Source organism: Euleptes europaea, chromosome 12 (assembly GCF_029931775.1).
Source record: "Euleptes europaea isolate rEulEur1 chromosome 12, rEulEur1.hap1, whole genome shotgun sequence".
Lineage (NCBI taxonomy): Eukaryota > Metazoa > Chordata > Lepidosauria > Squamata > Sphaerodactylidae > Euleptes > Euleptes europaea.
The window spans coordinates 21,928,965-21,941,726 of NC_079323.1; the positions used below are offsets into that span (position 1 = coordinate 21,928,965).

Genomic DNA, 12,762 nt, shown 5'->3' on the forward strand with positions numbered 1-12,762 from the left:
CCCATTTTAAGTGTCTTTCAATCGAACTTCATTTCTAATGGCGCCATCTCATCCCTGGTGCAGGATCCTCTTGACATTGCAAAGAAAAAACCCCTAAAGTAACCATCTTGCTTGGCTGGTCTGTCCAAGGATAGCCACACAGCAGCTCAAGAAGCTTCGGGAGGCCTTTTATAAGAATAACATGAGCCAGCTGGAATGTATATGTGTATGGGACTTAGGGAAGAAAACCCCAGTTAGTAGTCTGATTTGTGTTACTTTGCGTTAATCTTTGTACAAATCACATTAGTGTAATTAAAAAATACAGAACATTTGCCTTCACATTGTCAATGCCAGCATACCAGAAATCACAGAGGCGGTTCTCACAGGCCAACAGTTCCAAGTACCAAAATAAAATGAAACAATTTCTCTTCGAAGTGCATACGACGTGTGCAGCACAGCGCCGCTTTTGGTAAGAATCATCTCCAGGATGCGTCAGCTCTTTCCTTCCTTCCTTATTTGCAACAGCACGTTAAACAAAATGTGTGTTTTACAGTTTTATGTTACCATGTTAAAATTCTCTTCAGTCTTTTTTTGCCAGGAAGATGATAAGGCCTTGCAGGAAGTCCCACCGCCCTTTGGCAAAATCAGCAGAACCAGGCAGCGAACTCAAGGAAGGAATGAGGTTCACCACTTCTTGCAGCAGAAGCTATCTGGTCTTCAGGTGGGAATCCACATACTTGTTTGATGCCCACAAAGATGAAGAAACCTTTCTTTGCAAGTGTGCTGCGACAGGGAAAAATGCTTCCCGTCCTATTTCTAAATTTGGCCATCGATTAATTAAGACAGGCAAAAATGAGTTAGTGATTTTTAACCATTCCTTTGGTAAAAGTACAGCATAAACAGCATGCCACTGTTCTAGAATAGCAGCAATCGGCCCTGGTGACCAAGTGGCAGGGTCCTCATCAGCCATGTTTATTGACGCAAGTCAATACTTGCTTCAGAACATACCACAAGCCTTCTTCCCTTAACTGTACGGGCGCTACCCTTCTCAACAAACACTACAGAGGAAGATTAGGAGGAATCAAACGTCCTCCCCCTCTGCAACAGGATTCAGAGTTTCCCCAGGTTTCACCGTGTCCCAATGAATTCTACGCTGCCAAACTGCTCTCTTCCAGCATTTGTCCTTCCAGTCCAGCGGACTTTCCAGCCACTCATTTCTTGAACGGTGTCAGTTTGTTAAAAGTGTGCCAGAAGAGCGATGGCTTCCGCTTGGGTTCTGCCAGGGCAAAGACCTGCTGCTGTGGAATGCTAGTGGGCACTGTGATGTGACGCTGATGGATAGGATGCAAACTCTGGTGTGGTGGTGGTACTGGGCACCTGCTATAGCTTACACCTGTAGGAAGAAAACATCAAGAGTGTGTATGGATCTGTCATGTGTAGGGACACAGATAGAAAATTTAGACAAGGCTCACAATGTAGGGCCTGTTAACGTTTTACTCTTACACTCAAGTTATCCCAAGTATCCCTAGGCATAATGCTCCTGTGAGAAATAGTGCTCGGGGACTGGACTATCAATTGTACTGGCAACAATATCAGCCAACTACTTAATATCTTTTCCAGCCAGCCACCAAAAGTGATGGAATTGCTGACGGCTGGCTCAGCAATCGCCTGATTTGTATCTTTTTCTGTATGAACAAGTGCCCGAGGACAGTCAAAACTCCTTACGAGGAGGAAAAATGTATCTTGTGTGAACCAGCCTTCAAAATATCGGAGCGAACAGGCAGATTCTTTAAGATTCACCTTTAATCTTTCCATGTCTTGATTTCCGTGCATTCTGCATGGCTTGTTTCTTTTGGTTTTCTGAAATCTCCATGCCTGCAGTTCAGAGAAAAATGATATATATTTAAATACAACTTCAGATGCTGAACTGCCGTAATTATTTACAGCAGAGAACACTTACAATGTCATTCAATAATAAAGCTTAGTTCAGCAATTTAGTCATTCTGTAAACATACAGGGCTGGGTTGAGACAAGATGTGTAATAGATTCCCTTTTAGTTTTTCATTATTATTGCTTATATGCCACCTTTCCATATATCAGGGAGGGGCCGTGGCTCAGTGGTAGAGCATCTCCCTGGCATGCAGAAGGTCCCAGGTTCAATCCCTGGCATCTCCAGTTAAAGGGACTAGGCAAGTAGGTGATGTGAAAGACCTCAGCCTGAGACCCTGGAGAGCCGCTGCCAGTCTGAGTAGACAATACTGACTTTGCTGGACCATGGGTCTGATTCAGTATAAGGTAGCTTCATGTGTTCATATATAATATGACCAAGACATTCACTGCGGTAACAAAATATAATTTTGACTGCTCCAACAAAAATTAAAACTTTTAATTTAAAAGCATAAATTAAAGCCAAGGATAACATTCTAATTAAAAGGCCTTCCAATTTTTTTTAAAGTCTTCAACTAGCATTGGAAGGTGTGTACTGGGATGATGTGATGTAATTCATTGGAAAGGAAGTTTCAAAGTCTAGGGGCAGCTGCTCAGAAAGCCCTCGCGTTGTACCCAACCACTATATGGATTCCCAAAGTAGTGCTTCCTAGGACTCCTCTCCTTGGGACTCAGGTTTAGAATTTCAGAGCCCATGGAGTAGTGCTAAGAAGAGAGAGAACCCATCAGAGCAGGGGTGGGGAACGTCAAGACTGGGGGCCGTTTAAGGCCCGTGAAATCATTTGGTCTGGCCCTTCATGGGTCCTGGCAGATCTCTAGCTCACAAGGATCTAAGACTGGCGATCCGCTCCCTCCCGCAGACAGGAATAGCCTCTATTCAAGGCGGATGTGAGTTTGTTTTGCCGAGAAAAGGAACCTTTTTTTCCCCCTGCAGAAGAGTCATTAGCTATGGAGCTGCTAGGACCGCCCAAGAAACTGTGTTAACCCTTTCTCACCCGGGCCGTGGATAAACGCATTCCCTCTGTACTACAAGAGGGCTGGGGGCGGAAGCGGAGACAATGGAGAAGTTAAAGGGGGCAGGGCCAGAATACGCGCGGGACGGGTGAGTTCTTAGACAGTGTGTCCTCATTTCATCCCTGCAGGCGGAGGTAGCAGGAGCTGGCTGTAGAATCTGGCGGAACAGGAGCAACTCCAGCATACGGCTTGATGGCTACGCCCGGCTGGTGCAACAGGCCATCCTGTGCCACCAGGTGGGCAAGTGCACCACTGGTTGGATGCCTGCCTGCTTGTCCACACGCAGGGGGGGTCATCTGGGGCAGCTGCCTGCTTAGGGCGTGGTCAGCTAATATTTAAGTTGATAATTTTGTATGGCCAGTAAATGATGTTATAAATATCCAAATGGCCCTTGGCGGAAAAAAGGTTCCCCACCCCTGCATCAGAGCTTAAAAGCTATTGTTTGGCCATACATTTTAAGCATGGCTGGGCGGGCTGGGGATGGGCCAGATCTCTGCTCTAGAGACCCCCATCTACAAAAATACTTATTTAGCAGTACCAAAGGCAGGTTAACATAGAATTCTAACAGAGGAGTATCTGAATGGAAATTTACAGCTGTCTTTCATATGCTCCATGCTCTCTCTCTCTCTCTCAAATAATTTTGCTGCTGGCAGAAAAGGAAGATCACTCCCACACCACCACAAAAATCACTTCAGAGTACGGTTTAGGAAGACAAAGGATGAGCCTTGACGTATAACAAGGCACTTATTTATTTGCCCTACTCAATAAACTTCCAGTTTGTTTCCTACTGTGCTCAGTTCTCCCATTAGTTAAAGGCAGAACAGCTGAACAGAAAAGCCGAACAGAAAAGCCCTTATTTACACAACTAAACTTTGTGTCTGATAAATAGTCAAAGCAACTTCAAACGTCAGGGAATCTCCCCAAGAGCAAAAATATGAGAAGTGTGTGCACAATTTCCTCTTATATTATGACACTTACCCATTTCTTTGTCTTCCTGCACTCGTCTCCTCTCATTCGCACAGGCTTCCAGCCACCTTTTCTTATCCCCCGGCTTTTTCCCGCAGAACAGAAGCACGTCTTCTGTGGCCCTATTCACGATTTTGAAAGCATTTTTGACACTGACATTGAAGTCTTTGTCCCTGCAGTCCTCGACATCCAGTACTTCTACCTCGTCCATGTCAATCCGGCCCTTGTAGTACAGCATGTCCCTTCTCAACAGATCTTTCTTGCAGAACACAAGTTGATGGTCAAAGAGAAAGAAAGTCCTCTGCTGGCTCTTGCCTTGCTTGGAGATTTTGGTCAGTTCTCCTGAGTGGATTAGTTCCGAGCTTCGGCCTAAAATATCTTGCCCCTGAAATCATTTGCAACAAGAGAAAAGCTTTAAGGTTTATTTCCTTCAAGATTTATTGCTACATTATTTAACAGTGATTTTGTACTATATTGGGAACTTTGGTGTGCAACTGTTTTGGGACTGAGCCTGTTGGTCGCTATCCAGCTGACAGTTAAACCCACTGAAATAGATGGACTTGTGCACACTTAACTGTGTTTTTCCATTTGCCTTTCTGTCCTCCTCTTTTCAATCTCCAGTACATGATTAGAGGATCACTGTTGCTTTCTACAGCAAGATAGTCAGCATAAAAATAATTCTAAATGAATCACTTTTGTAAACCAACATATGCAATACAAAAATTATTTATTTATTTACTTCAGTTATACCCCAACTTGCTCTCGAATGGGGACTTAAAGAGGCTTACATAATTCTCCTCCATTTTTTCCTCACAACAAGAACCCAAAGAGGTAGGTTAGGCTAAGAGTGCATGACTGGCCCAAGCTCACCCAGCAAGCTTCAGGGGCTGAGTGGGGATTTGAACCTGGGTCTCCCTAGTCTGAAGAGTCCAGCCAATATACCACACTGGCTCTCAAACAAAATTCTGACATAAAACAGAATGGATACTAAAAAGAGCCTTGGTTCACTTACCGTGAAGGCTTCTTCTGCTCGTAGGTAAGAAGGGCGTCTTCATTCTGGGTTATTTTCCTTTATTTGCTAGGGAAGGCAGGATTCAACAAAAATGTAGGCCTTCCGGTTCCCCGGGGGAAATGACCCCCTCCCATCGGAATGCCTCAATAGTTGAAAAGCTTAAACATTATACAATGAAAAAACTAGTACAATTTAATACTGAAAAACATCTTTTCCCCTTCGATAAACTAGGTAACAAGGAAGTTAATGACAGGTGACGACAAAACACCTTAAGGTTAACATGAACAACTTCACTCAACTTCACCCTCCCAAAATTTCTTTTTTCTTTAATGTGCTTCTGGCAGGAATTAGGGAGGGGAAGACGCCCTTCTTACCTACGAGCAGAAGAAGCCTTCACGGTAAGTGAACCAAGGCTCTTTCTCGCTCTAGGTAAGAAGGGCGTCTTCATTCTGGGACCTACCAGAGCTGTTACAGAATTAGGGTGGGAAGTTAGCCCTCCTGCACTGCCTGAAGCACTCCCAGGCCAAATGCTGAGGAGTCTCTAGAGAAAGTGTCTACCTTGTAGTGTCTAGAAAAGGTGGACAAGGAAGACCAAGTAGCGACATTGCATATTTGTTCCAGCGACAGCCTATGCCTAAAGGCCATGGTGGTGGCTGCACTCCTCACGGAGTGTGCCCTAATGGTGGATGGAGTTAGAATGCCAGAGTTTTTATAGGCTTGGAAAATGCAGGCCTTTATGGTACTGTTAATAGCCGCCCGGGACATAGCTCCGCCTTTATTAGGCGCTGTCAAAGAAATAAAGAGGCACTCTGATTTTCTAATCTGTTGAGTTCTTCTTATGTAGATGCGTAAGGCTCTTTTAACATCCAAAGAGTGCCACTCTTTTTCCCTTTGGTTGGAGGGGTTTGGGAAAAAGGTAGGGAGAACTACCTCCTGCTCGAGATGAAAACGTGTGTGAACTTTTGGTATAAAAGAGGGATCTGTCCGAAGGACCACCCTGTTCTTATGGAACACACACAACTCAGGCCTTACAGAGAGAGCCCCGAGCTCTGATACCCTTCTTGCCGATGTGACGGCGGTAAGGAAAAGAGCCTTCATGCGGACCCACTTAAGGTCGACAGTTCTGAGAGGCTTGAACGGTGACTTAGTCAGGGCTTGTAGTACCGTGCGCAAACTCCAGGAGGGGAACCTGTGAACCACCGCCGGAGAGTTTAACCCCTCTAAGAAAGGCACAGATATGAGGGTGTTTTGACAAAGGATAACCGGCCACTCGAGGAACTAGGGTGGCTATTGCGGCCAGCTGGCGTCTCATGGTGGAAACTTTAAGGTCAAGCTTTCTTCCGTCTTGAAGAAAGGCCAAAATGTCTGCCGCCCTTGGTTTCAGGGGATCTTTGGCATTACGGTGGCACCACGTAGCGAAAACCTTCCAGGTAGCCCCGTATATTCGTTGAGTGGCTGGTTTCCTAGAAGCCAAGATGGTATCTACAATGCCTGAATTGTAGCCTTGACCTAAGAGTTCTCTCCTTTCAAGTGCCATACGGTTAGTCGATACCACCCGGGGTCCGGGTGGCAAATCGGTCCTTGGGTTAAAAGATCTTGTCTGAATGGGAGTCGCCAAGGAGGTTGGACGGACATCTGTTGTAATGACGGATACCAAGGCCGTCTTGGCCAGTCCGAAACTACTAGTAGTACCGTGGCTTGAAGAGTCCGAAAGAGCCTTGGCTACTTACCGTGAAGGCTTCTTCTGCTCAGAGGGACGAAGGGCATCTTCATTATGGGTGTTTCCTTTTCCTCTTATCTCGGGAGGCAGGAACCAAATATTTAAATTTTTCTGACCTCTGAGGGTAAACGCCCCCTTGTGATCAGTTAAAGACTTTCCGAGCCTTATATATTTAAGATAGACTGAAGAAACATGTTAGTTATAATTCTATACAAGAAATAAGTTCCTAATAAACATTAACGATGAACCTTTAGGATAACTATAAGTCATGAACCAACAAACAGCATTTAACTTGAATTGAATGTCAACTGGAAGTTAGATGTAACCATGATTACCTGTAATTTTATTTTATTTGTTTTATTTATATTTTACTGACGTCTGGGCGGGCAAGATGCCCTTCGTCCCTCTGAGCAGAAGAAGCCTTCACGGTAAGTAGCCAAGGCTCTTTCTCGCTCAGAGGGAGAAGGGCAGCTTCATTATGGGACATACAAGAGCTGTCCCCCGCCCTTGGGAGGGTTAGACGTCCTGAAGTATACTTTGCAGTACTCGTCTGCCTAAGGCGGCATCTGCTGACAAGTATAGATCTAATTTGTAGTGTCTCACAAATGTGGACACCGAGGACCAAGTTGCGGCCTTACATATCTCTTCCATAAAGCACGGCAGTCGAAGGCTGCTGAAGTAGCCGCACTTCTTCCCAAGTGGGCAGTAACGCCCGCAGGAGCAGGTAGGTTACTTATTCTATAAGCCTGTGTTATGTATAAGGTGATGGTCTTACTAATGGATGCCTTGGACATATGCTTGCCCTTGTCAGGTGGTGAGATATGAACGAATAAGGAGTCAGAGTTCCTAATAATTTTAGTAAGATAAATGTAAACAGGTAGTGCCCTTCTTAGGTCTAGCTAGTGCCAGGCCTTCTCCTTAGGATTCTTGGGGTTAGTGCAGAAGATGTAAGCACTATGTCCTGCTCCCTGTGAAACTTGCAGCTACATTTTGTCCTATCTCAGTAATTGGTTCGAATGGTAGTTGTGTGAGTGCTGTCAAAGCTGTGTGCAGGCTCTAGTTGTGAACCTGTGTCTAACAGGAGGAGCTAAATAACTGACGCCCCTTAAAAAGGCTTTTATGTGATGGTGTTTGGTTAAGCGGTATCCAGATACCTTGGGTACTATGGTAGCTATAGATGCCAGTTGCCTTTGTAGAGTGCATGTAGCTAGCCCTAAGCTCTGTCCCTCCTGATGGCTTCCTTGTTGTCAATATGGTAGTGACGGCCACCGGGCTATAACCTAGGGCTATAAGTCATCTCCTTTCAGTGCCCATGCGGTCAGTTTGTACCACCCTGGATTGGGATGGCATATTGGGTCTTGTAGAGGGAGATCTTGTCTGTCTGGAAGTCTCCAATGGTTCTGTATGGACATCTGAATTATAGATGGGAACCACGGTCGTCGCAGCCAATATGGAGCTATGAATCTGACTGATGCTTTTTGAAGTCGTACCTTTCTCAATACCCTTGGAGGGAGGGGGGAAACCCGTACAGTAGGTCGTGTGGCCCTGGTGACATTAAGAGGTCCATTTGTTCCGCCCCCTGTTGACGGTACATGGAATAGTACCTTGGCAGCTGGTGGATGATGCTGGATGCAAACAGATGAATCTGTGGCGTGCCGAATCTCTGAGTAATAAGTTGAAAGACCTCTGGATGTAGAGACCATTCTGCCTCGCTGATGTCCTGTCTGCTGAGCCAGTCTGCTTGTATGTTGACTGTGCCCTGAATATGTTCCGCTGATTTTGATGAGAGGTTGGACTCGGCCCAAGGAAAAATGTAGTCGCTTCTGAGGATCGTCCTGATTTCTAGGGCACTGATGTGAAGATTCTGTTCTTGATGGTCCATGTTGCTTGAGCCATTGTCCCTTGAGTGTGGCTTCCCAACCTGATAGACATGCGTCCGTGAAGATTTGAATTGGTGTTGGACGAAGATACCAACTTCCTTTCGTCAAATTCTGAGACTGAAACCATCATACTAGTCTTGATCTGACTTCCTCGGTCAGGATGAGATTTCTGTCACTTCTTCCTTGGTATGCTCTTTGGTACGGCCTTAAGAACCATTGAAGAGGTCTTGCTCGTAAGCGTGCCCCTTGAACTGCGGGAATGCATGCAGACATGTGACCCTTCAGTTTGGTCAGGGACATTAGAGAAGGCGACCGGGAATTAATCGCTTTCTTTGCTAGAGATGAAATGTTGCGGATTTTTGTCCACTGGAAGGTATAAGGAGTTTGTCAGTGTGTCTATGTCCATCCCCCATCTCTCTCAATCGTTGGGATGGAACTAAGTGGGTCTTTCTGAAGTTGATTATGACCCGTGTTCTGTTAACCTCTTCAGAACTCTCTCTGAATGATCTATGCTCTGTAGTTTGAGCTTGTGCAAATCAGAATGTCGTCTGAGAAGGGTGCATTCTCACGCCCTCCTTGCGCAGAGATGTGACTGGTGTGTCCAGAACTTTGGTGAATACTCGAGGAGGGGCGATGATAACCCGAATCGTAAGGCCCTGAATTGGAAGAGGTGTCCCTTGTACGGGAACCGAAGGAAACAACAATGTGCCGGGTGTATTAGAATGTAAGAAAATGCTTTTCCCTGAGGACCTGTGTGACTGACTTTAGTGTCTCCATCCTGAAGCGCTTTAATGGGATAATCTGTTCAGAAACTTGAGGTCTAGGATGGCTTTCCATCCGCTGCCTTTGTTGGGAACAGTAAAGAATACTGAATAGACTCCCAATGTATGCTCTAATGGTGAGACTGGCTCCATCGCCTTGATGTCTAAGAGGCCTCTGAAGTTCTATGGATTTTTTTTTGGGGGGGGGAATGTTGGAGATATTACTAGTCGATGTGAAGGAGTATAAGAAAAACTCTATCTGATAGCCTTATGAGATAATGTTTGTGACCCAGAGGCCTGGTTGGGAGGTGACCACTGACGGTGTAATAGGCTGAGCCTGCCTTCCACTGACTGGTGGCTGGCGTCACTGTTTGGTTGGGCGGTCGGGTTTATCCCCTTTATTGCCCTGGAAGGTGGAGGATTTTGGAGATTTATTGAATCGTCCTCCTTTACTAAAGGAGCTGCGATTCTGGTTCCGGTGGTTTCTAGGTTGATCAGGTCTGTATCTTTGAAGTATATGGTATGCACGAAAGGACATAGAGGGAGTGATCCCTTGGATTCCTTGTGTAGAAACTTGTCTTTGGTCTCCACTGATATGGGGACCAAATTGTCTCCAAGCAAGGTCTTTCCCTGATACAGGAAGCCCATAATAACCAATTTTGATCTATATACTCCGCTTGCCAAGGGCGTACCCAGAGAGCCTTTCTGGCAGCTGAGGCTGTGGCTAGTGTTCTAGCTGCATATGACATGTTATCTAAGGAGGAATCAGCTAGAAAGAATACCACTCTCGAAAACATGGATGACATGGTATCTAATGGTATAATCAGCTGGAAGGATACCACTCTCAAAAAAAAAACATGGATGCCCTTCTGGCCTCTGATGCTGCGGCTAGTGTCCTAGCTGCATATGGCATGGTATCGAAGTTCGAATCAGTTAGAAAGAATACCACTCTCAAAAAACATGGGTACTCCTGTAAAGGCGTTTCTTTCTTCCTGTGGAAAAAGTTGATATAACTTCCTAGTCCAAATTATTGCCACTCTGTATACTAGGGCAGATGTGATAGAAGCACTTGATAGTGAGTGCCAAGGCCTCTGAGCATTTATGCCTGCTAACTCTGCCTTCCTATCTGTAGGGTCCCTAATCATGGCAAGGCCATGTAACAAGGTTGAAGGAGTGAAGGCAGTGACAGGTGATTCTACTGAAGGCACTTTTAGAATTTTAGAAGCACTGATAAACCAAATATAAAGGCTTCCTAGAGGCTGTGGAGCATTGTATGGGTGCCATTGGTTTCTCCCGTTCTGCTTTCAACAGAGTTAGAAATAATCAAGCGCTGGCACAAACCTATCTGGAGTCTTTTCTCCCACTCTGAGTCCTCTGAGAGATCAAGAGTAGCTAGGTTTTTATGCCAATGCAGAAGGAAATCTTCTGCGTTAAATACTATAGACAGTCTGGGTACCAATTGGCAATTTTGGGACCGTGAATTAGCTTTCAGCGCTGCTTACTTAGGCTGGCCAGCACGTACTCTCTTGGTACTACTTGGACTGGTGATCGGCTCACCAGGATCTCAGTCAGAGGTCTTCCACATCACCTACTACCAGAATTGGCCCTCTGCATGCCAAGCCGACGCTCTGCCACTGAGCCACAGCCGTTCCCCTGCTTTGGCTGATATTCTGCCCTTTTAGCAATCAGATTACTGTTTGTGGTGCTGGAGGGTGTGATCCCTACGATCCCTGTATGGATGGGGCAGGATAAGGAGGTTGTACTGCCCTTAAGCCATCTGAGAAGGCGTTTTTAATCAGGGCGGAGAGATCTGCTCTTACAGGAGTAAAACAGGCTGCATCTATGAGGGGGGGGGGCGAAGTCACCTTACCGGCAGTCGATGTCTCCGTTGATGCTTCCCGTCCTTGAATAATAATAGGCGAGCCGCCTGAGGACGGAGCATTGCGAGGCAAAAAGGCGAGCCGCCAGCCTCCTTCATTTTCCCCGTTTGTGCAGTGTGGGAGAAGTGGCTATAGCCGCTGTGTTCTCCTGGCTGCTTCCCGCTGCTTCCCGTCCTTGAATAACAATAGGCGAGCCGCCTAAGGACGGAGCACGGCGGGCGAGGCAAAAAGGCGAGCCGCCAGCCTCCTTCATTTCCCCCATTCATGCTGTGTGGGAGGAGCGGCTACCGCCGCTGTTTTCTCCCGGCCGCTTTCTGTTGCGATCTGGCAGTCGCGTCTTTCAGGCGCGGCAGAGCAGCGTGCGTTTTGCAGCAGGCATTTGGCGCGCTTGTTAGCGGTCGAGGCAAGCCGTTTGTACTTGCCTGCGCCGTTCTTGCCGCTTTTGCCTTTCCCTTTTGAGTTTTGGTCTTCAGGTCACCAGAGTGACTGTCCGAGGGTTCATCTAATTGTAGTGGTAAGGCCACTAGCAGGCTAGGGTCTAAATTGGCAGGCGCTATAAAGCTGTCCTGATGCCGATCCACCATTTTTTTATTTTTTTTGGCGGGAAAAGACCCTTCTGAGGAGAATAGGCAGAAAATTAAGACAGTAAATAGAATTGAGTAGTAGATTAGTTAGGTTAAGTTTAGGTTTGTTAAAATAAGAATATTTTTAGGTCTAATAAGTAAGGTTAAGGTTTCTCTATTATTTCTGTAGCAGAGAGCTGCTAGAAGGCTACTCTCCCGTTCAAGGCAGGAAATAGAACTGATCACAAGGGGGCGTTTACCCTCAGAGGTCAGAAAAATTTAAATATTTGGTTCCTGCCTCCCGAGATAAGAGGAAAAGGAAACACCCATAATGAAGATGCCCTTCTCCCTCTGAGCGAGAATGCATCTGATCACCCTGGGAATGAGAGGAAGAGGTGGAAACGCATACAGTAGTCCTGTCGGCCACGGGGATAGGAGGGCATCTGTTTTCCCTGCTCCGACCTGGTGATACCTGGAGTAAAACCTCTCGAGTTGGGAGTTGGCCGGAGTGTCAAACAAATCCACCTGTGGGATTCCGAATCTGATGGTGATCTGATGGAAGATGTCTGGGTGCAGGGACCATTCGGCCTCATCGAGGTGTTGCCTGCTGAGCCAGTCGGCTTGAACGTTCTGGACTCCCTGTATGTGCTCGGCAGATATTGAAGCCAAGTGGGACTCCGCCCACTCTAAGATCTTGGAGGCCTGCTTGTGTAGGGAGGATGACTTGGAGCCCCCCTGCTTGTTTATATGGGCCTTCGCGGCCATGTTGTCCGTCCTGATGAGAAGGTGTGTTCCCACTAGTTGAGGCCCAAAGTGTAGGATGGCCTTCCAAATAGCTGTGATCTCTAGGAAGTTGATGCTTTTCTTGAGATGACTGGGCTCCCAGAGACCTTGAGCTGGCTGACCGTGTAGAGTCGCTCCCCATCCCGCCAGGCTGGCATCCGTGAACAGCTGGACGGGAGCTTCGTGAATGTATTGCAGTCCCCGAGATAGATTGTCGGGAACCATCCACCAGGACAGGCTCTCTCGGACAGAGTCCG

General features: G+C 46.5%; 1 protein-coding gene across 2 annotated transcripts in view; it reads right to left on the bottom strand.

Moving 5' to 3' along the window:
• Positions 1–1,187: 1,187 nt before the first annotated feature.
• The window catches only part of SPATA13 (spermatogenesis associated 13), a 154,128-nt gene continuing 142,553 nt past the window's right edge, over positions 1,188–12,762 (bottom strand). For both annotated transcript variants that reach the window (XM_056858028.1, XM_056858029.1), the window contains 3 exons: positions 3,919–4,291; positions 1,780–1,854; positions 1,188–1,372 (listed from right to left, as the gene is read on the bottom strand). In XM_056858028.1, the coding sequence (XP_056714006.1) occupies positions 1,191–1,372; positions 1,780–1,854; positions 3,919–4,291 (630 nt within the window). In that variant the 3' untranslated portion in view covers positions 1,188–1,190. The remainder of the gene's footprint in view (positions 1,373–1,779; positions 1,855–3,918; positions 4,292–12,762) is intronic.